Source organism: Vulpes vulpes, chromosome 5 (assembly GCF_048418805.1).
Source record: "Vulpes vulpes isolate BD-2025 chromosome 5, VulVul3, whole genome shotgun sequence".
NCBI classification, from domain to species: domain Eukaryota; kingdom Metazoa; phylum Chordata; class Mammalia; order Carnivora; family Canidae; genus Vulpes; species Vulpes vulpes.
Genome location: NC_132784.1, coordinates 490,169 through 515,725, shown reverse-complemented (window position 1 = coordinate 515,725; position 25,557 = coordinate 490,169). Strand labels below are relative to the sequence as shown.

The 25,557-nt window shown below is 41.5% G+C and overlaps 1 protein-coding gene and 1 pseudogene across 1 annotated transcript; one reads left to right on the top strand and one right to left on the bottom strand.

Moving 5' to 3' along the window:
* Window positions 1-4,776: 4,776 nt before the first annotated feature.
* LOC140598864 (heterogeneous nuclear ribonucleoprotein A1-like) lies at window positions 4,777-6,641 on the top strand (annotated as a pseudogene).
* A 2,309-nt stretch (window positions 6,642-8,950) lies between these two features.
* On the bottom strand, window positions 8,951-10,616 carry GPR148 (G protein-coupled receptor 148). Its single transcript, XM_072757405.1, is given in 5 exon segments — window positions 8,951-9,480; window positions 9,483-9,611; window positions 9,614-9,986; window positions 9,988-10,028; window positions 10,535-10,616. Coding segments are annotated over 5 exon segments (1,155 nt in total).
* Between the last annotated feature and the right edge of the window lie 14,941 nt (window positions 10,617-25,557).

Below are 25,557 nucleotides of genomic sequence, written 5' to 3'. Positions count from 1 at the left end.
GTTCTCCTCTAGGATTTTGATGGAATCTTGTCTCACATTTAGATCTTTCATCCATTTTGAGTTTATCTTTGTGTATGGTGAAAGAGAGTGGTCTAGTTTCATTCTTCTGCATGTGGATGTCCAATTTTCCCAGCACCATTTATTGAAGAGACTGTCCTTTTTCCAGTGAATAGTCTTTCCTGCTTTGTCGAATATTAGTTGACCATAAAGTTGAGGGTCCACTTCGGGGTTCTCTATTCTGTTCCATTGATCTACGTGTCTGTTTTTGTGCCAGTACCACACTGTCTTGATGACCACAGCTTTGTAGTACAACCTGAAATCTGGCATTGTGATGCCCCCAGCTATGGTTTTCTTTTTTAATATTCCTCTGGCTATTCAGAGTCTTTTCTGATTCCACACAAACCAGGTTTTTTTTTTTTTAAAAAAAAAAAAAAAAAAAAAAACAGTTTCCAAAGAATAGGTATTAATTCTTCTTAAATGTTTGGTAGAATTCCACTGGAAGGCCATCTGACCCTGGACTCTTGTTTGTTGGGAGCTTTTTTTAAGATTTTATTTACTTATTCATGAGAGACACACAGAGAGAGGCATGGACATAGGCAGAGGGAGAAGCAGCCTCCGTATGGGAGGACCCTGGGATCCTGACCTAGTCAAAGGCAGACACTCAATCACTGAGCCACCCAGGTGCCCCTGATTTGTATATAATATATTCTGGAAAATAATCCATGTGCACTTGAGAAGACTGTGTATTCTGTTGCTTTAGGATGAAATGCTCTGAATATATCCGTGAAGTCCATCTGGTCCAGTGTGCCATTCAAAGACCTTGTTTCCTTGTTGATCTTCTGCTTAGATGATCTGCCCATTGCTTGGAGTGGGGTGTTAAAGTCTCCTACTATTATTGTAGTATTATGAACGTGTTTCTTTAATGTTATTATTAATTGGGTTATATAATTGGATGCTCCCAAGTTAGAGGCATAAATATTTGCAATCATTAGATCTTCTTGTTGGATAGGCACTTTTATTATAATATAGTGTCTTTCTTCATCTCATTACATTTTTTTGGCTTAAAATCTAGTTTGTCTGATGTAAAAATCACTATTCCATTTTTCTTTTGATGCCCATTAGAATGATATATGGTTCTCTACCCCCACACATTCAATTTGGAGGTGTCTTTGGGGCTAAAATTAGTCTCTTCTGGACAGATATCAATGAGTCCTGTTTTTTGGTTTTTTAAAGATTTTATTTATTTATTCATGAGAGAGAGAGAGAGAGAGAGAGAGGCAGAGACACAGGCAGAGGGAGAAGTAGGCTCCATGCAGGGAGGCTGACATGGGACTCGATCCTGGGTCTCCAGGATCACGCCCTTGTCCGAAGGCAGGCACTGAACCGCTGAGCCACCCGGGCTGCTTGAGTCTTATTTTTTTTAATCCAGTCTAATATCCTGTATCTTTTGATTGGAGGATTTATTCCATTTACATTCAGAGTGAGTATTGAAAGATATGGATTTAATGCCATTGTATTACCTATAAAGTCACTGTTTCTGTAGATTTCTCTGTTCCTTTCTGGCCCTTGTTACTTTTGGGCTGTCTCTTCACTCACAGGAGCCCCGTTAATACTTCTTGCAGGGCTCTTTTAGTGTTCATAAATTCCTTTAATTTTTGTTTGTCTTGAAACTATTTGTACATCTTCTGTTCTGAATGACTGTCTTCCTGAATAAAATATTCTTAGCTGCGTATTATTCCATTTAGCACATTGAATATATCATATCAGTCCTTTCTAGCTGCTAGGTCTCTGTGGGCAGATATGCTGCCAGCCTTATGTGTCTGTCCTTATAGCTCTTGGCCCCAGCTGCTTTTAGGATTTTATCTTTATCTTTGAAAGTTGCCAGTTTCACTATTATATGTCACACTGTTGATCTATTTTTATTGATTTCTCTGTGTCTCCTGGACTTGAATGCCTGTTTCTTCTCCCAGATTAGGGAAGTTCTCACTATAATTTGATGAAATAAAACTTCTGTCCCTCTCTCTTGCTCTTTATGGTCTGAGACTCCTACCATCCAGATATTATTTCACTGTATGGAGTTGATAAGTTCTCGAAGTCTCCCTTCATGATTCAGGAGTTGTCTTTCTTCTTTTCAGCTTCCTTATTCTCCATCATTCTGTCTTATATGTCACTGACTCTCCTGCCTAATTTTTCTCTCTGTTAAAGCGTCCATTTGTTACTACACATCAGTAATTGCATTTTTAAGTTTGGCCTGGTTAGGTATCAGTTCTTTTATATTTACAGTGATTCCCTAGTGTCTTCTATATTTTTTTCAATCCCAGTTAGTATCTTTATAATCATTTTTAAAAATTCAAGTTCAGGGCAGCCCAGGTGGCTCAGCGGTTTACCGCCACCTTCAGCCCAGGGCCTGATCCTTGAGACCCAGGATTGAGTCCCATGTCCGGCTCCCAGCATGGAGCCTGCTTCTCCCTCTGCCTGTGTCTCTGCCTCTCTCTCTCTCTCTCTGTCTCTCATGAATAAATAAATAAAATATTTTAAAAAATTAAATTCTAGTTCAGGTATTTTACTTATATCCATATTGCTTAAATCTGTGGCAGTGACTATTACCTACTGTTCTTTCTGTTCAGGTGAATTTCTCTAACTAGTCATTATGTCCATAAAGAAAAGGAGCTAGGGCAGCCTGGGTGGCTCAGCAGTTTAGCGCCACCTTCAGCCCAGGGCCTGATCCTGGAGACCCGGGATAGAGTCCCACATCAGGCTCCCTGCATGGAGCCTGCTTCTCCTTCTGCCTGTGTCTCTGCCTCTCTGTGTGTGTGTGTCTCTCATAAATAAATAAAATCTTTTTTTTAAAAAAAAGAAAAGGAGCTAATAAAAAATAGCAAAAACAACACAGCAGTAACAATGACAAAAACAACAACAACAACTTCAGAAAGTTTCTGGTGTATGCTGTGTACACTCTGCTTTGTGTTTTGGCAGCTCTTTTCCAGTGATCCTTCCTCTACAGAGCTTCCTCATTACTTGCAGTGGAGAGTGTTAGGAACTTTATGTAGGTGTGCTTTGATTTGTTTGCCAAGAAGTCTGTAAAAGAAAAAAAGAAAAAAAAATTAACAAAACCCCAAAAATTTAATCCAAGACAAGAGAATGGAAATGGAATAAAATGGAAACAAACAGAGAAGCAATAAATTATAAGTCCGATTCTAAAAAATAAGAAAGGTGAAAGGAAAAAAGAGTGAGGAAAGAAGAAAAGCGAAAAAAATAGAAGGCTTATCTGAAAAATATGAGAAGGAAACAAATGACCAACAAATTAACAGAAGTATTAGCCTGATACCAAAAAAAAAAAAAAGATAGAAAAGAAAAAATGTATATAAATTAAAGGACAGAGAATAGAAAATAAGAAATAGAAAAATAAAAAATAAATAAAAATTAAGAAAAGGGTAAGAAAAAAGCAGAGAAACAAGCCTGGTCTTATTTCCACTGGACCTTGATGTTTTGGATCTCTCTTTAATCAGTAGACTTGGTAGATGTAGGGGGCCTTTGTTAAACTTCTGAGGGGAAGACCTGCTGGGCTGGCTCACAAGCTAACTTGCCTTTGTAAAGATGCCCCTGCCAGGCATAGGGGGGTGGGGTATATTGTAGAGGACTCCAAGCCTCTACTGGAAGCGCTGTGTTTCTCTCTGAAATATGATTGTGCTGGTGGGCATGGGCAAGAGGTAGGGATGGTGGAGGAGGAGGAAGAATATGGCACTCCCCTTCCCCACTGGCCCTGCCCTCATCTCTGGGGGCTGGGCCTCACAGCCATTGCAGTTCCAGAGGCCATCTTAGAGAAACAAACAATCTGGGTCCCGTGTTTTCATTAGTTCCTTGCCTTTAACCTGCCTGTGCCCAGGCCATGGGCATGCCCGGAGCCACAGATCTCCTGTATTTTATCTTTGCTAGCACTTCTGACTCAAAACTCCAAGGTTTTTGTTTGTTTGTTTGTTTGTGTGTGTGTTTTAAAGATGTTAATTATTCATGAGAGACATGGGGAGATGCAGAGACATAGGCAGAGGGAGAAGCAGCTCCCCATGTGGAGCTATATTTGGGGCTCGATTCTGGGACCCAGGGATCATGCTCTGAGCCAAAGGCAGGTGCTCAACCACTGAGCCACTGAAGCATCCCAAAACTCCAAATTTTAAAGGGTTTGGCAAGGTGTGGGCCCACTCCTGTTCCCCAGAGGAGAGGCTCGAGGCATGTCTAGCACTGTCTCACACCCAAAAATCAGTCACTCAGTGCTTTTTCAGAGGCTAGAATTTATTGTAATGCTCAATGGAAAGTTGTAACTTGGTTATTGGCAGTTTGCACTCAACTCAGTCCTCTACTTCTTTCTGCCCCAGAAAAGCTATCAGAGGCTTAAACCTATTACAGCAGACAGCAAAAAGCAGTGGCTGGGTTATCTGCAATTTGCTTCTCTCTGTTCTCTGCTCAGTTTTGCCACAAAAAAATATCTGCTTGGCTGGCATACAGAGGTTTAAGCCTATTGTGGCTTACTGTGGCTCACAGTAAGAAGTGGTTTAAGAGGTTTTCTGCCCCCTGTGTGTAGCCTCTGACCCTGTTGTTGAACACCACTCAAAGGCTCCCAGCTGGTCTTTGTCCTTGGAGATGGAAAATATACTCTTCCAAATGCCCTCCCAGAAGGGGAGCTATTTCTCCCTGTACAACCCAGAGTATCTTCTTACCATGGCTTATTGTACTGTCCCTAACTGCTGGACTCTTTTCCACTTTCTCCCTCTCCCAGATTTTGCTCCGTGAAAAGGATTCCCTCCCCTTCATGGCTGTGCAGCTTTCTTCTCCCCCAGTTCAAGGCTTCCAACTTCACATCTGCCATGTTCTCTCCCTCCAACTGCGCAGATTCCTTAATCCTCAGATCATCTTCCTAGTTGTTCAAAATAGTTGAATGTTGTCCTTTCTGCCCCTGGACGCTGCCAAGTAAGCATCGTTAAAGTCTCTCCCCTCCCACCACTGTCATGTCTATGTCAGAGTCTCCCAAAGAGCCTGAGCAGCTGTGGAAGCTCTTCATCGGAGGTTTGAGCTTCGAAACAACCAATGAGAGTCTGAGGAGCCATTTTGAGCAATGGGGGATGCTTATGGACTGTGTGGTAATACAGTCAACACCAAGCACTCCAGAGGCTTTGGGTTAGTCACCTACGCCACCATGGAAGAGGTGGACGCAGCCATGAACGCTTGGCCGCACAAGGTGGATGGAAGAGTTGTGGACCCAAAGAGGGCTGTCTCCCGAGAAGAATCTCAAAGACCTGGTGCCCACTTAACTGTGAAAAAGATTTTTGTTGGTGGCATTAAAGAAGACACTGAAGAACATTATCTAGGAGATTATTTTGAACAGTATGGGAAAATTGAAGTGATTGAGATCATGACTGACAGAGGCAGTAGCAAAAAGAGAGGTTTTGCTTTTGTGACCTTTGATGACCATGACCCTGTAGACAAGATTGTCATTCAAAAATACCACACTGAGAATGGCCACAACTGTGAAGTAAGGAAAGTCCTATTGAAGCAAGAGATGGTTAGTGCTTCATCCAGCCAAAGAGGCCGAAGTGGTTCTGGAAACTTTGGTGGTGTTCGTGGAGGTGGTTTTGGTGGGAATGACAACTTTGGTCATGAAGGGAATTTCAGTGGTTGAGGTGGCTTCAGTGGCAATCAAGGTGGTGGTGGATACAGTGGCAGTGGGGATGGCTATAATGGATTTTGGTAATGATGGAAACAACTTTGGAGGTGGTGGAAGATATAACGATTTTGGCAATTACAACAATCAATCCTCAAATTTTGGACCCATGAAAGGAGGAAATTTTGGAGGCAGAAGCTCTGGCCCCCTATGGTGGTAGAGGCCAATACTTTGCCAAACCACAAAACCAAGGTGGCTATGGTGGTTCCAGTAGCAGCTATGGCAGTGGCAGAAGGTTTTAATTACTGCCAGGAAACAAAGCTTAGCAGGAGAGGAGAGCCAGAGAAGTGACAGGGAAGCTACAGGTTACAACAGATTTGTGAACTCAGCCAAGCACAGTGGTGGCAGGGCCTAGCTGCTACAAAGAAGACATGTTTTAGACAATACTCATGTATATGGGCAAAAAACTCCAGGACTGTATTTGTGACTAATTGTGTAACAGGTTATTTTAGTGTCTGTTCTGTGGAAAGTGTAAAGCATTCCAACAAAGGGTTTTAATGTAGTTTTTTTTTTTTTTTTTTTTGCACCCATGCTGTTGATTGCTAAACGTAATAGTCTGATCATGATGCTGAATAAATATGTCTTTTTTTAAAATGTGCTGTGTAAAGTTAGTCAACTCTGAAGCCATCTTGGTAAACTAGCCCAACAGTGTGAAGTTAGAATTCCATCAGGGTGATGCCAGGTTCCAATTGAAATTTATTTGCAACCTGCTTGGGCACAGAAGCCATTGTCTCCACAAACCTTGGTGTGGTTGAACTGACAGTTAATGTGTTGTGACCTGGAGTTCACTGTTAAAAGGGTCATCCAAGCAAAGTCCTGGAGTTTATTTGGTTATTATGATTGTTGGCACATCCTATGCAATATATCTAAATTGAATTATGGTATCAGATAAAATTATAGATGGGATTAAAGCTTGTGTATCGTCCTTATCATGTGTAATCAATAAACGATTTAATATTTAAAAAAACAAAATTATTGAATATTTATCTAGCTGTATTCGAATACAGAGCAAGGTCAGGGTCCCCCTACTACTCTGCCATCTTAACTCTATCCCCTATGCACATGGTTTTCAATATTTATTTCTCACTATTTTTCCCCATGCACTTCAAATCTTGTATCTGGAATAATTTTCCTTCTGCCAGAAATATATCCTTTAAAATTTCTTTACTGTGTCTTATTAGGAATATTGTCTCTTGTGTTTTGTGTTAATGATTTCTATTTTTGCTTTGTGAAGATTGTTTTCCCATAGGTAGAATTCCAGGTCAAAAGTTATTTTCTCTCATCACATTAACAATATTATTTCAGTTACATCAGACTTATACGTTTTTTTTCTTTTAGAAGTCAGAAGTCAGTTAAATTGTTCTTTTATCTCTTATCTCTGCCTGCTTTAAATATCTTGTCTTTGTATTTGGTTTCCTGCAGTTTCACATCCACTTAAGGTGGATTATTTGTCACTCATCTTATTTTCAATTGGTTAGAATTCTTGAGTCTGAGGTTTAATATCTTTCAATAAACCTGAAAAATTGTCAGCTGTTATCTCTTTAAGTATTTCCCTTTCCACATTGTCTCTATTATATTCTCTAATTGGACGTCAGTCTTTCTATTCTAAAATCAATATTTCTTAATCTCTCTTTTATATTTTTTGCCTTTTTATCACTCTAGACACTTTATTTTTTTAAATTTTTATTTATTTATGATAGTCACACACACACACACAGAGGGGGCGGGCAGAGACACAGGCAGAGGGAGAAGCAGGCTTCATGCACCAGGAGCCCGACGTGGGATTCGATCCAGGGTCTCCAGGATCGCGCCCTGGGCCAAAGGCAGGTGCCAAACCGCTGCGCCACCCAGGGATCCCACTTTAGACACTTTAGATCATTTATTTAAACCTATCTTCCAGTTTACCAAATCCCTCTTCAGTTATCTCTAATATACTTTTTACCCCATATTAAATATAACCCATCTTTTGCAATTCTGGTTATTTTACATTTTTTATTTCTAGGAGTTTTATTTAATTATTTTCCTAATTTGATTAGTTATTTAAAAAATGTGTTCCTTCTCATTCATATTTCCATCTCATTTTTCATGTCTTAAAACATTGAACATTTTTGTATTAGCCAAGTGTCTGACAATTTAAGGAGGCGGATGGAGTATACTGATGCTATCTTGTTTCTTCTTATTTTCATTCATGGTGTCGTGTGTGTGTGTGTGTGTGTGTGTGTGTGTGTGTGTGTGGTTTTGTGAATTTTGACTATGTGCAACTCATTTTCTTTGAGATTCTTTTACCACAGAAATTCTTTGAAACCTGAGCTAATGCTCTAATCCTCCAGAAGAGCCACACCAACCACAGAATGAGGTCTATTAATCACAAAAAATAGTTTGAAACCTAGTTCTAATCCTGTCTATAGGGTGGCTTCTCCCCAAGAGTAATTGAGGAACTTTCTTCCTTCTCTGCACAGCACCAATATCAAGGAAGAAAAGTCACCCTGCTATTCTGTTAGTTGTCATTTATCTTTGTTCTGAGACTATAATCTTTTGGGGTTCCAGCTTCATAGATGTCTTCACAACACCCCTCAGTATACATGGGTCCTACATTGTTCCCCCCCTTACCATATACTGAGGAGCTTCCAAAATGGAGGCTCATGGTTCCAGATTCAGCAGATCTGCTTGCTCACTTTCCAGGTTCAAGCTTTCAGTAACATTTTGGTTTCTGTGTGTTTGTCAGCAACAGTGCTTTGCCAGTGGTGATAGAGGGTATGGTGGAAGCCATTGGAAAAACACAGCTCAGGGCCTCACCCCCACTTTGATCAGAGTTCTGCTGAATCACTTTTATTTGCTTCCATTCTCAAGTAGAAAATCTTCACTTCAGTGAGCTTTCTCTACTTAAAAACTTTTGAAACGTAAAAAAAAAAAAAAAAAACACCTCTTGAAATGTTGAAAACCATCAGTTGAGATACTCTTAGAGGTCCTGTTGTACAAGTATATGTCAATTTCTCTGGAATTAGCAATAATTGGATGCTGAAGCATCTGATCTATAATTTTTTTTTTAATTTATTTATGATAGTCACAGAGAGAGAGAGAGAGGCAGAGACACAGGCAGAGGGAGAAGCAGGCTCCATGCACCGGGAGCCCGATGTGGGATTCGATCCCGGGTCTCCAGGATCGCGCCCTGGGCCAAAGGCAGGCGCCAAACCGCTGCGCCACCCAGGGATCCCTGATCTATAATTTTTAACCTCAGCTTGCCAGACTGTGAAGACTGTAGCTCTGAGAAATAGTGAAGATGTCACTGTGCCTCTTGGATGAGAAGTGGCCCCGGACCATCTCCAGTAGCTTCCAGTAACGAAGTGTGTACAGATATGGAAGTTGGGCACAAGGAGGCATCATGAACACCTCGCTCTTCGCTGCCATGAGCCACACATGAGTTCTGGCATCAGTGTGGTGGTACTTGATTAGCATGATGTCCAGGGAAAATACCACAACTGAGCTAACATACAGCATGATTAGCACTGTGTGGATAAGCAGGATACCCCTGGCTCAGGAACAGCCTTGTACCCAGATACCTGAAGTCCTGGTCTCTGCATAGATCCTCCAGAAGCAGTAGGTGTTGAGAGGTGTGCATAGAAAGAGAATGCATAAAATGCAGGTGTGGGTGACAGTGACCAGTGGGCCACAACCTGACTCAGTGCCCATAATTAGCTGCAGGATACATTAGGCCCCTTGCTCCTCTAACCTGGCATTTTGCTGCTTGCTAAGCCAAATGAGACATCTGAGAAGAAGCAGGCCACCAGCCAGGTGAGGGCCACCACTTTCTGGGCAGCCTCATAGGACATGAAGGAGAAATAGCACAGAGGATAAGCAACTGCCAGGTAGGTGTGTAGCACAGTGGCCATGAAGGCAAGATGGTGCTGATATAGGCAGTGAAGATGGCATCTGTGAGAATACCACAAGCAATGAGGCCCAGGGACCAGCTGCCCAGGTTGCTAGGGGAAATGAGCATGTGGAAGACAAGATAGGCCAGATCTGAGAGCAGGATGTTAGCCGGTAGTAGGTAGTGGGACTCTTGCCACAGTCTCCTCCTCTGCAGGATGGTTACCAGCAGCAGAGGGCTCCAAGTCAGTATAGCTACAGCCAGCATATTTCAGGGGAAGAATAGCCAGTGCAGCAGGGAAACAGCCACCTTGAGGTCTCCAAGGCTCAGGGAGGTGTTGTTGGATACCTGAGGCATGCAGGAAGGCTCACTTATGAGCTGGTCAGAGGCTGGCCAGGCTGTTTGTGTCCAGGGGGAAGGGTGTCAACTGATCCCCTATGCTTCCTGATAGGAATGGCAGGTTTTCTCACAGGTGGTTGGTTCTGTACCCACCCAAGGTATGGATCTCCCCTGCAAGGATCCTGATGGTGCTACTCCTCTACAGAAATGCTATGCTTGAGCAGGCCGTAGGAATAACTGTTTAACAAAAATAAAACAACAAAGCAAAATTCTGTTCACACAGGGCTTCCTACATTCATGCACATCTGCCAGCTATCCTGACTTTATATATATGGGCACACCTAAATGGGTCAGTCTATTGCCATGATTCATTGGTCACTGATCTCTCAAGAAGTGTCCCCCATCTTGTTTAGGTGAGCAGGCTTTATGCCTTTGAGATCCTGGCTCTGAGATTTTGGGAAGCTTTGTTCATCTCTCCACATTTATTTCCTAATATGTGAAATGTGAATGCTGCCCATGCAGACCTCATGGGAAAAAAATCCAGAGGTAACATACTTAGTGCAATACATAGCCTTGGGTAAATGTTCAATACATGTTATCTTTTACCTTACCACACTCTCCAGAGGTTTGGGTCCTCTCTGCTCCACAGACTCCCTTGTCCTCGCTACAGAAGGAATGTGCTAGGTGCTTCATGCCGCCTGGGACATAGATAGATAAATAAACCATTAGCCAGCCTTATTAAAAAGAAGAGCGAACAGGCTCAAATTAATAAAACCATGAATTAAAGAGGAGAGATCACAACCAATACCAAGGAAATACAATTTTAAAAATGTATTATGAACAGCTATACATCAAAAAATTAAGCAATCTGGAAGAAATGGATGCATTTCTGGAAAACCACAAATTACCCAAACTGGAACGGGATGTAATAGAAAACCTGAACAGTCCAATAACCAGGGAGGAAATTGAAGCAGTCATCAAAAACCTCCCAAGACACAAAAATCCAGGCCCAGACGGCTTCCCAGGGGAATTCTATCAAATGTTTAAAGAAAAATCAATACCTATTCTACTGAAGCTGTTTGTAAAGATAGAAAGAGATGGAGTACTTCCAAACTCGTTCTATGAGGCCAGCATCACCTTAATTCCAAAACCAGACAAAGACCCCACCAAAAAGGAGAATTATAGACCAATATCCCTGATGAACATGGATGCAAAAATTCTCAACAAGATACTAGCCACTAGGATCCAACAGTACATTAAGAAAATTATTCACCATGACCGAGTAGATTTATGCCTGGGACACAAGGCTCGTCCAACACTCGTAAAACAATCAATGTGATTCATCATATCAGCAAGAGAAAAACCAAGAACCATATGATCCTCTCATTAGATGCAGAGAAACCATTTGACAAAATACAGCATCCATTCCTGATCAAAACTCTTCAGAATGTGAGGATAGAAGGAACATTCCTCAACATCTTAAAAGCCATCTACGAAGAGCCCACAGCAAATATCATTCTCAATGGGGAAACACTGGGAGCCTTTCCCCTAAGATCAGGAACAAGACAGGGATGTCCACTCTCACCACTACTATTCAGCATAGTACTAGAAGTCCTCGCCTCAGCAATCAGGTAATAAAAAGAAATAAAAGTCATTCAAATTGGCAAAGAAAAAGTCAAACTCTCCCTCTTTGCAGATGACATGATACTGTACATTGAAAACCCAAAAGACTCCACCCCAAGATTGCTAGAACTCATACAGAAAATTGGTAGCATGGCAGGATACAAAATCAGTGCCCAGAAATCAATGGCATTTCTATACACTAACAATGAGACTAAAGAAAAAGAAATTAAGGAGTCAATCCCATTTACAATTGCACCCAAAAGTATAAGATACCTAGGAATAAACCTAACCAAAGAGGTAAAGGATATCTACCCTAAAAACTATAGAACACTTCTGAAAGAAATTGAGGAAGACACAAAGAGATGGAAAAATATTCCATGCTCATGGATTGGCAGAATTAATATTGTGAAAATGTCAATGTTACCCAGGGCAATGTACACGTTTAATGCAATCCCTATCAAAATACCATGGACTTTCTTCAGAGAGTTAGAACAAATTATTTTAAGATTTGTGTGGAATCAGAAAAGACCCCGAATAGCCAGGGGAATTTTAAAAAAGAAAACCATAGCTGGGGGCATCACAATGCCAGATTTCAGGTTGTACTACAAAGCTGTGGTCATCAAGACAGTGTGGTACTGGCACAAAAAGAGACACATAGATCAATGGAAGAGACTAAAGAATCCAGAAGTGGACCCTCAACTTTATGGTCAACTAATATTCGATAAAGGAGGAAAGACTATCCACTGGAAGAAAGTCTCTAAAATAAATGGACATCCACATGCAGAAGAATGAAACTAAACCACTCTCTTGCACCATACACAAGGATAAACTCAAAATGGATGAGAGATCTAAATGTGAGACAAGATTCCATCAAAATCCTAGAGGAGAACACAGGGAACACCTTTTTTGAACTTGGCCACAGTAACTTCTTGCAAATACATCTATGAAAGCAAGGGAAACAAAAGCAAAAATGAATTATTGAGACTTCATCAAGATAAGAAGCTTTTGCACAGCAAAATAAACAGTCAACAAAACTAAAAGACAACCTACAGAATGGGAGAAGATTTTGCAAATGACATATCAGGTAAAGGGGTAATATCCAATATGTATAAAGAACTGATTAAACTCCACAGCAAAGAAACAAACAATCCACTCATGAAATGGGCAAAAGACATGAACAGAAATTTCACCGAGGGAGGCATACACATAGCCAATAAGCACATGAGAAAATGCTCCGCATCACTGGCCATCAGGAAAATACAAATCAAAACCACAATGAGATACCAAATCACACCAGTGAGAATAGTGAAAATTAACAATACAGGAAGCAACAAATGTTGGAGAGGATGTGGAGAAAGGAGAACCCTCTTGCACTGTGTGGAGAAAGGGGAACACTTTTGCACTGTTGGTGGGAATGTGAACTGGTACAGTCATTCTGGAAAACTGTTTGGAAGTTCCTCAAAGAGTTAAAAATTGAGCCACCTTATGACCCAGCAATTTCACTACTGGGGATTTACCCCAAAGGTACAGATGCAGTGAACGACTGAGACACGTGCACCACAATGTTTAGAGCAGCAATGTCCACAATAGCCAACTGTGGAAAGAGCCTCGGTGTCCATTGAAAGATGAATCAATAAAGAAGATGTGGGGATCCCTGGGTGGCGCAGCGGTTTAGCGCTGCGGTTTAGCGCTCCAGGGCGGATCCTGGAGACCCGGGATCGAGTCCCACGTCGGGTTCCAGTGCATGGAGCCTGCTTCTCCATCTGCCTATGTCTCTGCCTCTCTCTCTCTCTCTCTCTCTCTCTCTCTCTCTCTCTGGGTATAATAAATAAATAAATAAATAAATAAATATTAAAAAATAAATAAATCTTTAAAAACAAATAAAGAAGATGTGGTCTATATATGCAATGAAATATTCCTCAGCCATTACAAACGACAAATACCCACCATTTGCTTCAACGTGGATGGAACTGGAGGGTATTATGCTGAGTGAAGTAAGTCAATCGGAGAAGCACAATCATTATATGGTTTCACTCATACGGGGAATGTAAAAAGTAGTGAAAGGGATTATAGAGGAATGGAGGGATGATGATTGAGAAAAATTAGAGAGGGTGACACACCATGAGAGACTCCTAACTGGGAAATGAACAAGGGATAGTGGAAGGGGAGGTAGGCGGGGGAATTGGGTGACTGGGTGATGAGCACTGTGTGGGGCACTTGATGGGATGAGCACTGGGTGTTTTACTATATGTTGGTAAATTGAATTCAAATAAATAAATATACATATATAAACAAATTACAAATAAATAAATTTCAAAAACCCAGATTTTTAAAATAATTAAATAATATATATTAGTGAAAGATAAATTAAAATCCTGACAGCTCTCATAGCCCTTACTACCCTCCCTATCTCCTGTGTTTAGTTGGTGACATGGCTCTCTACCACACTGAGCTCCTTGAGTGCAGGACTGGAGCTTGTGTATACCCATGCCCCTTCTCCCTTCAGGTGGTATTGACAGCTCAGCCCTCCTACCTGCTAATTTCTGGGATAATAAATAAATGGATGGTAGCACTGGGATCCTGGGCAGGGTTTCTGGGACAGGAAGACCGTAGTGTTTGGCCCTCATTGTCTGTATGCGAACTTGAGTGCCTCATGCTCCTCAGGGCCAACACACAATTCACCTTCTACACACACCAAGGTGTCTATCACCCTTTCTCTCTGCATGGTAGTCAGAGGAACTTTTTTATTCATACCTTCCTTGAGGCCTTAAAGTTTATTTTATTGGATTTTAGCATACTGGGGATATCTTTGAAAAGCCTCTTTAATTCTGCCTATAGTTAAAGGCCCCAAAAGTCCCCATAAAGCCTGGAAAGTCATCCTTGTTCTGTCCCAGCTGAAGAAACCCTATGACTACCCCTCCCTACATGGCAGCTACCCATAACTCTCTCTGCCCAGTCTGTTCCCACTAAGTCCTCTGCCTGGCACGCTCCTCCGTGGCCATTCTCTTCAGTTGTTCCTTTAATCTGGAGGCTGCTCCTTCCCATCTTCTGTAGACTCAGTTCCTCTCCATTACATCACCCCGTTGCTTCTGGTACTGCCTAGCTCACACTTGGGATTTATTTTGCATACTTATTTAATTCTAAAAGTTAATATATATGACACCCTGTTCTTTTACAATCATTGTAAACTATTTTAAATATATTGAAAAATACAGAGAAGAATTTACAAATGCTCATGGACCTACTATCCAGAATTAACAAATGTTCATTTTTTGCCATATTTGCTTCCAATAATTTTATATATCATTTTATTTTATTTTTATATGTAAATAAATGTATAAAATATTGTATGTTTTATATGTGATACATATCACATATAAATATAACAAAATATTTCACATATAATTTATAGCCCGTTTTGTCACTATCCTCTGGCCTTTCTCTTTCCTTCCTACCCAGAGGGTAGCATCCACTCATAGAATTTGATCTATATTTCTTCTGCCCATGTGTTTGAACTTTCACTGCAAATATATGATTCCCAAAGCATATATGGTATTGATGTTCATGTTTGGTATTGTACTGTGATTTAATTATGCTATTGCATTTTTTACTCAATATTATACCTTGTAGGCCAGTGTTTTCCCCACACAAGTCTAGTCTATTCTACAAAAATGTCCTACAGCATTTCATTCTCTAAACATACCATCGCTCTTTATCCTTCACCTATTGCTGACATGTATACTATTTAATGTATTACAAGCAGAGTGGTGATGAAAATGCTAGATCAAGTCTCTGAATGTACATATATGATGTTTCTCTAGAAGTACTTTTGCTTGACCACTAGGAATCATACATTCGTCAGAATTTTCCTCTTGTAAGCAACATGCAGGTGGGATGGAGTACCCTTCATTTAGGAAATGGATAGTCCCACTGTGCACAGTCATGTCTAAGGCTCAAGCACCTGTGATGAACTGAAGACATCCAGAGACCTCTGGAAGGGAAAATGCACCCAGGATGCTGGTGGAACAGGTTCTTCCTGGCCCTGCTCTCCTGGGGCTTCAGGTACCCCAGCTGCATATCATCACTCCACAAAGAAGCTGTGTCACACACAAAAGAAAGCAGCCTCTGCCTCAAAGGAGCTTATGCTGCAGCAGGAGGGTGGGAAAGGGGGGCAGTGCACCCACAGGACGGAACAGAGGAAGATAATTTTTTAAAACTCCACACACTTGATGGGATGAGCACTGGGTGTTATTCTATATGTTGGCAAATTGAACACCAATAAAAAATAAATTTATATAAAAAATAAATATATAAGAAAAATACATTAACAATATACAGTGAAATGTTAAAAATCTATTCTATATTTGATGCATGTGGTATTTTAACAATAAATTTAATAATAAAAATAAATAAATAAATAAAACTCCCCACAACGTACTAAGGGGATTTCCAGAGGCAGTGAGCTTCCATTTGGTGGGGGAGAATAGAGGAGGAGCCATTAGGGGGTCAGGTATGGTGCAGATGGTGGGAAGGTTAGAGGGATAAGGGTACACTGAACTAGGGATGGTGGAAAGAGTAGCTACCAGAGAACCAGTGTACCTGAAGATGAACGCCAGGATTTTAGGTCCTAGGTCTGGGGATACAAGCTGGTTAAAGCAATCTCAAACAGTTTAACGCTGCCACCTGGTGGCAGGCCTCAGAGCAACCTATTACTGAAGGAAGGAGAAAGTGGAAAAACCCAACTGGGCATGAAAATGTTAGAGGGGAAAGATGCTGGCCTGTCCCAGCATTTGTAGGTGGTCGCTGCAGTGCAGACTGTAGCTGTATGGAACAGTGGCTACCATCATGGGTTCTAGAGCCTACTAGTGGGGCCCAGTCCTGGTACTGACCATGCCTGTATGCCACTTTCCCTTCCTACATGTGAGGTAGGAATTAGGACAGTCCATCCCCCCAGGTGACTGTGTGACCTCACAGTGTTGCTCTTCTGCAGATGCCCACAGCTTGTCCAGTGCCCTGCCACTGCTCATAGCGGGCCCTTCACTTCTCCAGACCCACCCAGCGCCTGATGGTGGCAGGCCTGCTCTAAGCCTATCTCTGCATTCCCTTGGAAATAGCATGGAGTTGGGCAAACGAGGAACACGTTAGGGCTCTGACTGACTATAAACAGGACATAGGAGGGCATCAGCAGCCCTGGGGTTGAGTCCTGGCCCTCTGTTCCTTGTGTAATGGTTGGTTTTCTTTGGATTCAGTTTCCTCACCTGCAAATTGCCAATGTATGTAGTTGTGGAGATGACATGTGGGAGGCATGGAAGGCATATGTTGCAATGCCAGACATGTCCTTCCCTCCCCCTGAGCACTCCAGAGGCAGCCCAGATGGTGAGCGGCAAATCTCCAGTACGGCATCCTCTCCAAATTCCCCTTCATCCCCCACATTCCCTGAAAACAGTTTTCCTGTGGCTTCTTATTGGGAGGCTGCCTTTGTCCTCACATCCACTTGCCTGGTGTGCCCTGGCTCCTGCCCAGTTGTCACTCCTACCTTCTGAAATGCCTTCATCCTCCCCACCCCTGTTGCTTCCTTTGAGGCCTGGTCATCATGCTTCCCCACTCTCCTCACTCTGTTCATTTCTTCCAGTTTCCCTTCAAAACTCTCGATCTTGTCCTCAAGGTCTCTGAATATATTAGGGAGAGGTATAGTACTTTTTATTCTTCAGCTTTTGTGTGTGGTAGGGGGTGGAGGGTATATACATAACTTCTCAAGAGAAAGCCAATTTAGAGAGGGAATTATCTCAAAAATATGCGTGGATGTGGCTTTGCCTAAGAGAGTGAAACCCATGAAATCCACATAAAGACCACAAGGTTCCTGAGTTTACGTCACAAGTAGTACTGTGGTCTGGTACTGACAGGAAAAGAAAAAGTACAAAATGAAAGTTTGGGCCCTCAGATCTCAACCAAGGGGAAGCAAGCTGGCAGATCTTGCTATAGGTGCCATTGCACCTATTCAGGTGCAATTTTGTGCAACCATGTGCTACTTCCCCCAAAAAAGGGCATGGTTTTTGCAATTATTATTTTCTTTGTGATTTTTACAGTGAGTGCCCATTATTTTAAATGAATTTAGAGAAATATTTAAAGTCCTTTAAAATATAGTCATTGAGATTAGGGCTATAATTTGTGAAAATATCAATTAATGACTACAGAATGCATACAGAAAAATTTAGAACTTCATTCATAAAAATCTCTAAAGTACTATAAATGCTGTTTTATAGATTTTGAAGATTTCCTGTTAAGTTTAAGGAAATATTAAAGGGCAGGAAAAAGTATGGAAGAAGGAAAGCAAAACAAAACAGTTCAGAGAGTATAAAAGGAGCAAAATTAAATTTAAAAAAAAAAAAAAAAAGGAAAGATGGCCAAGAGTCCAAAGGGCAGAGCCAAGAGTCACAGAATTTTTTCTAAGGCCTTGAGAGCTTGCCCAGTAGAATATATAAACAAGTAACTCCTTTTAACTTTTCATCTCTCCTCTTCCTCCCTTCGAATGGCAATGTCTGAGATTGTCATCCTAGGCCTGTCCCACTATTGTAAGTTGGGAATGTTGGGTTGGTAGTTTCTTTAGTTTTATGGGTCCACAAATGGAGGAAGAATTGTGCTTAAGAACTATGCCTAATGGATTAAAGCTAGAAGCCTCATCATCACTTAATTTAGAGTATTTCAATAATGAGATTTTGGACTTTGGGCTGATGAGATACTGATGTTTTCATTTAGATAAGGTTGGCTTACAAACTGGCCCCAGCATGGATGGCAAGGAGAGACTAGAGAAAGAGGCTGCTGCAGATTGGTAGGAGGCAGATCTAATTTGCAAGGGAATGTAGGTATGAGGCTTGTTTTGGTGGGCCACAGAATGAGTGGATCCCTACACAGGCAGTTTATTTATTTTATTTATTTTTTATTTATTTTTTATTGGTGTTCAATTTGCCAACATATAGAATAACACCCAGTGCTCATCCCATCAAGTGCCCCCCTCAGTGACCATCACCCAGTCACCCCCACCCCCCGCCCACCTCCCTTTCCACCACCCCGTGTTCGTTTCCCAGAGTTAGCAGTCTCTCATGTTCTGTCTCCCTTTCTGGTATTTCCCACTCATTTTTTCTCCTTTCCCCTTTATTCCCTTTCACTATTATTTATATTCCCCAAATGAATGAGAACATACAATGTTTGTCCTTCTCCGATTGACTTATTTCACTCAGCATAATACCCTCCAGTTCCATCCAAGTTGAAGCAAATGGTGGGTATTTGTCGTTTCTAATGGCTGAGGAATATTCCATTGTATACATAAACCACATCTTCTTTATCCATCATCTTTCGATGGACACCGAGGCTCCTTCCACAGTTTGGCTATTGTGGACATTGCTGCTAGAAACATCGGGGTGCAGGTGTCCCGGCGTTTCACTGCATCTTTATTTTCATTTATCTTTATCTTTGTTTTCTTTTTTTTTTTTTTTTTTGAATTTTATGTATTCATAGAGACAGAGAGAGAGAGATGCAGAGACACAGGCAGAGGGAGAAGCAGGCTCCATGCAGGGAGCTCGACGTGGGATTCAGTCCCGGGTCTCAGGGTCACGCCCTGGGCCAAAGGCAGGCACCAAACCGCTGCGCCATCCAGGGATCCCCGATATTTTCTTTTAGTAATTGGAGTTCAATTTGCCAACATATAGCATAACACCCAGTGCTCATCCCATCAAGTGCCCCCCTCAGTGCCTGTCACCCAGTCACCCCAGCCCCCGCCCACCTCCCTTTCTACCACCTCTGTTCGTTTCCCAGAGTGAGGAGTCTTCATGTTCTGTCTATCTGATATATCCCATTCATTTTCTCTCCTTTCCTGTTTATTCCCTTTCACTATTTTTTATATTCCCCAAATGAATGAGAACATATAATGTTTGTCCTTCTCCGATTGACTTATTTCACTCAGCATAATACCCTCCAGGTCCATCCACATCGAAGCAAATGGTGGGTATTTGTCATTTCTAATGGCTGAGGAATATTCCATTGTATACATAGACCACATCTTCTTTATCCATCATCTTTTGATGGACACTGAGGCTCCTTCCACAGTTTGGCTATTGTGGACATTGCTGCTAGAAACATCGGGGTGCAGGTGTCCCGGCGTTTCCCTGCATCTGTATCTTTGGGGTAAATCCCCAACAGTGCAATTGCTGGGTCGTAGGGCAGGTCTATTTTTAACTCTTTGAGGAACCTCCACACAGTTCTCCAGAGTGGCTGCACCAGTTCACATTCCCACCAACAGTGTAAGAGGGTTCCCCTTTCTCCACATCCTCTCCAACATGTGTGGTTTCCTGCCTTGTTAATTTTCCCCATTCTCACTGGAGTGAGGTGGGATCTCATTGTGGCTTTGATTTGTATTTCCCTGATGGCAAGTGATGCAGAGCATTTTCTCATGTGCTTGTTGGCCATGTCTATGTCTCCCTCTGTGAGATTTCTGTTCGTGTCTTTTGCCCATTTCATGATTGGATTGTTTGTTTCTTTGCTGTTGAGTTTCATAAGTTCTTTATAGATCTTGGAAACTAGCCCTTTATCTGATACGTCATTTGCAAATATCTTCTCCCATTCTGTAGGTTGTCTTTTAGTTTTGTTGACTGTATCCTTTGCTGTGCAAAAGTTTCTTATCTTGATGAAGTCTCAATAATTCATTTTTGCTTTTGTTTCCCTTGCTTTCATAGATGTATCTTGCAAAAAGTTACTGTGGCCAAGTTCAAAAAAGGTGTTGCCTGTGTTCTCCTCTAGGATTTTGATGGAATCTTGTCTCACATTTAGATATTTCATCCATTTTGAGTTTATCTTTGTGTATGGTGCTAGAGAGTGGTCTAGTTTCATTCTTCTGCATGTGGATGTCCAATTTTCCCAGCACCATTTATTGAAAATACTGTCTTTCTTCCAGTGGATAGTCTTTCCTCCTTTATCGAATATTAGTTGACCATAAAGTTGAGGGTCCACTTCGGGGTTCTCTATTCTGTTCCATTGATCTATGTGTCTGTTTTTGTGCCAGGACCACACTGTCTTGATGACCACAGCTTCCAATCCATGAGCATGGGATATTTTTCCATTTCTTTGTGTCTTCCTCAATATCTTTCAGAAGTGTTCTGTAGTTTTTAGGGTAGAGATCCTTTACCTCTTTGGTTAGGTTTATTCCTAGGCATCTATGCTTTTGGGTGCAATTGTAAATACGATTGACTCCTTAATTTCTCTTTCTTCAGTCTTATTATTATTGTAGAGAAATGCCACTGATTTCTGGGCATTGATTTTGTATCCTGCCACACAACCGAATTGCTGTATGAGTTCTAGCAATCTTGGGGTGGAGGCTTTTGGGTTTTCTTTTTTTTTTTTTTTTTTTAATTTATTTATGATAGTCACAGAGAGAGAGAGAGAGAGAGGCAGAGACATAGGCAGAGGGAGAAGCAGGCTCCATGCACCGGGACCCTGATGTGGGATTCGATCCCGGGTCTCCAGGATCGCGCCCTGGGCCAAAGGCAAGCGCCAAACCACTGCACCACCCAGGGATCCCGCTTTTGGGTTTTCTATGTGCAGTGTCATGTCACCTGCAAAGAGGGAGAGTTTGACTTCTTCTTTGCCAATTTGAATGCCTTTTATTTCTTTTTGTTGTCTGATTGCTGAGACTCGGGCTTCTAGTATTATGTTGAATAGCAGTGGTGAGAGTGGACATCCCTGTCTTGTTCCTGATCTTAGGGGAAAGGCTCCCAGTGTTTCCCCATTGAGAATGATATTTGCTGTGGGCTTTTCGTAGATGGCTTTTAAGATACTGAAGAATGTTCCTCTATCCCTACACTCTGAAGAGTTTTGATCAGGATTGGATGCTGCATTTTGTCAAATGCTTTTTCTGCATATTGAGAGGATCATACAGTTCTTGGTTTTTCTCTTGCTGATATGATCAGTCACATTGATTGCTTTATGAGTGTTGAACCAGCCTTGCATCCCAGGGATGAATCCCACTTGGTCATGGTGAATAATCTTCTTAATGTATTGTTGGATCCTATTGGTACTACCTTGTTGAGAATTTTTGCATCCATGTTCATCAGGGATATTGGTCTATAATTCTCCTTTTTCGTTGGGTCTTTGTCTGGTTTTGGAATTAAGGTGATGCTGGCCTCATAGAATGAGTTTGGAAGTACTCCATCTCTTTCTATCTTTCTGAACAGGTTTATTAGAATAGGTATGGTTTCTTCTTTAAACGTTTGATAGAATTCCCCTAGGAAGCCATTTGGCCCCAGACTTTTATGTCTTGGGAGGTTTTTGATGACTGCTTCAATTTCCTCCCTGGTTATTGGCCTGTTCAGGTTTTCTATTTCTTCCTGTTGCAGTTTTGGTAATTTGTGGTTTTCCAGAAATGCGTCCATTTCTTCTAGATTGCCTAATTTATTGGCGTAAAGCTGCTCATAATAAGTTTTTAAGATCGTTTGTATTTCCTTGGCATTGGTGGAGATCTCTTCTTTCTCATTCATGATTTTATTGAGTCTTCTCTTTCTTCTTTTTAATAAGGCTGGCTAATGGTTTATCTATCTTATTAATTCATTCAAAGAATCAACTCCTGGTTTTGTTGATCTCTTCCACAGTTCTTCTAGTCTAGATTTCATTGAGTTCTGCTCGAATCTTTATTAACTCTCTTCTTCTTCTTGGTGTAGGATCTGTTTGCTGTTTTTTCTCCAGCTCCTTTAGGTGCAAGGTTAGCTTTTGTATTCTATTCTTTCCAGTTTTTGGATGGATGTTTGTATTGCAATGTGTTTCCCCCTCAGGACTGCTTTTGCTGTATCCCAAAGATTTTGAAGGGTTGTATCTTCATTCTCATTAGTTTCCATGAATCTTTTTAATTCTTCCCTAATTTCCTGGTTGACCCTTTCATCTTGTAGCAGGATGGTCCTTAACCTCCACGTGTCTGAAATCCTTCCAACTTCTTCTTGTGATTTACTTCTAGTTTCAAAGCATTATGGTCTGAAAATATGCAGGGGATGATCCCAATCTTTTGGTATCAGTTGAGACCTGATTTGTGACCCAGTATGTGGTCTATTCTGGAGGAAGTTCCATGTGCACTTGAGAAGACTGTGTATTCAGTTGTGTTTGGATGTAAAGTTCTGCAAATCTGTGAAATCCATCTGGTCCAGTGTATCATTTAAAGCTCTTGTTTCTTTGGAGATCTTGTGCTTAGAAGATCTGTCGATTGTAGAAAGCGCTACATTCAAGTCCCTGAGTATAAGTGTATTATTATCTAAGTTTGTCTTAACTTTGGTTATTAATTGATTGATATACTTGGCAGCTCCCACATTCAGGACATAAATATTCATCATTGTTAGGTTCTCTGTTGGATAGATCCTTTAAGTATGATATAGTGTCCCTCTTCATCTCTTTCTACAGTCTTTGGGATAAACTTTAATTTATCTGATATAAGGATGGCTACCCCTGCTTTCTTTTGAGGACCATTTGAATGGTAAATGGTTCTACAACCTTTTTTTTACAGGCTGTAGGTGTCCTATGTCCTAAATGAGTCTCTTGTAGACAGCAAATAGATGGGTCTTCCTTTTTTATCCAGTCTGAAACCCTGCATCTTTTGATGAGGTCATTAAGCCCATTCATGTTCAGAGTTACCATTAAAATTTTGAATTTAGTGTCATCATGATACCTATTCAGTCCCTGTTTTTGTGGATTGTTCCCTTTAGACTTCCTCTTTCTATTACAGAATTCCCCTTAGTATTTCTTGCAGAGCTGGCTTGGTGGTCACATATTCTTTCAGTTTCTGCCTATCTTGGAAGCTCTTTCTCTCTCCTTCTATTCTGAATGAGAGCCTTGCTGGATAAAGTATTCTTAGCTGCATGTTCTTCTCATTTAGGACCCTGAATATATCATGCCAGCCCTTTCTGGCCTGCCAGGTCTCTGTGGAGAGGTCTGCTGTTAATCTAATATTTCTCCCCATATAAGTTAGGGATCTCTTGTCTCTTGCTACCTTAAGGATCTTCTCTTTATCTTTGGAATTTGCAAGTTTCACTATTAAAAGTCTAAGTGTTGAGCAGTTTTTATTGATTTTAGGGGGGGATCTCTTTATCTCCTGGATCTGAATGACTGTTTCTCTTTCTAGATTAGGAAAGTTCTCAGCTATGTTTTTTCAAATACATTTTCTAGACCTCTGTCCCTTTCGGCGCCCTTGGGAACCCTAATTAAACGTAGACTTTTCCTTCTGAGGCTGTCATTTATTTCCCTTAACCTATCCTCATGATCTTTGTTTTTCTCTTTTTTCCTCAGTTTCCCTTCTTGCCATCAACTTGTCATCTATGTCACTCACTCATTCTTCTACCTCGTTAGCCCTTGTCATTAGGACCTCTAGTTTGGATTGCATCTCATTTAATTGATTTTTAATTTCTGCCTGATTAGATCTAAATTCTGCAGTCATCAAGTCTCTTGGATCCTTTATGCTTTCTTCTAGAGCCACCAGTAGCTTTACAATTGTGCTTCTGAATTGGCTTTCTGACTTTGAAGTGTAATCCAAATTGTGTAGCTCTGTGGGAGAGAGGACTGTTTCTGATTCTTTCTTTTGAGGTGAGTTTTTCCTTCTAGTCATTTTGCTCAGTGCAGAGTGGCCAAAAACAAGTTGTACTTGATAGAAGAAGCGCAAACTATTCTCACTCTAGCATTCCAGCTGTTCTCTCTTTAAATCTCAGACCAAATTCGTAGGTTTTCAGGATGATTTCAAAGTTATCTAGGTAATTTGGTGGGGACACGTGACTTGAGGACCCTACTCTTCCACCATCTTCCCCCCTCCTACCCTTGAGATTTTGACTGAGGAGGTCTGCAGTGGAACTCTGTGTCTGAACTTTTCAAATCCTTCAGGTGATTCTGATGAGAACAACTCACAGCGTCACCTTGACATGAGGTTTCCTAATATCCACTCCGTGGAGGACAAGGGCACTGTCTTCACACTGCCTAAACCATATGTGTCCCCTTCTATCTTGGTCCCCACTACTCCTACTGTTTCTTTCCTCAGGGAGATTCTGGGGGCCCCTTGGTCTGCAAGCTGAGCAGTAATACTTGGTTTCTGATGGGGCTATCTAGCTGGAGCCTGGCCTGACACTACCCTATAAGCTCTAGCATCTTCACCAGGGTCACCTACTTCTTCATGTGGATCAATGAGAAGTGGAGCACCTCACCCAATCCTGATCCTTCTTTTGCTCTCCTCAGGACACACCTCCTATTTTGAATGACTTTTCTTCTCTTGGCTCAGTGCATAAGCCCAGAACTGTATAAGCTTTGTGTCTTCACAGACCTTCCTTCTGCTGATGATTTCCCTAAGGACTCTGTGACAGACCCCATGGTCTCCCCTCTACAAACTTGTCTGCATTAGTGCTAACTGGCTCTACTTTCTTCTTAAATGTGTCAATCTCTGAGCTCTCCCATCCATCTGAGGCCTACTCCAGGCCTGAAAAATAAAAATAATTAAAGAAGCTTCCCACTTCCTGTTTCTGACCTGTCAGAGATGCTTTCCACTCCCACCCCCACTGTTCTTCAAGCTCCTCAGCACAAGAAGCTCTCTTTCCTCCCTGGACTGGGTGTGGGGAAGGACAGGGACACTCAGGGGCTTCTTGGCCATCCAGAGCTGAGTCACTAGCTTGGGGAGTCTTCCAGAAGAGCTATCATGGCTTAAGGGCCAAAGTATCACCCCTTGGAGAAAGTGACATGCCCTAGGTACCACAGACCACTAACAGCCAGTGCAATGGGGACAGGTCCTCATACAGGTGGATGATTTGCCATGAGTTGGGCATGAATAAGGATATACCAAGTCCACAGGTCACAGAACCTCTGTTTGAAAGGCTGTATTTGAAATAGACTATGATGGGCCTTGGCCACAAGCTAAGGTCTAAAGTCTCAGGTCAGCTTCCCTCAGAGCTCTACTTTAGGATTAGCTCTTAGTCATTCTCCTAGTACCCACAGCTCTAACCTCCTC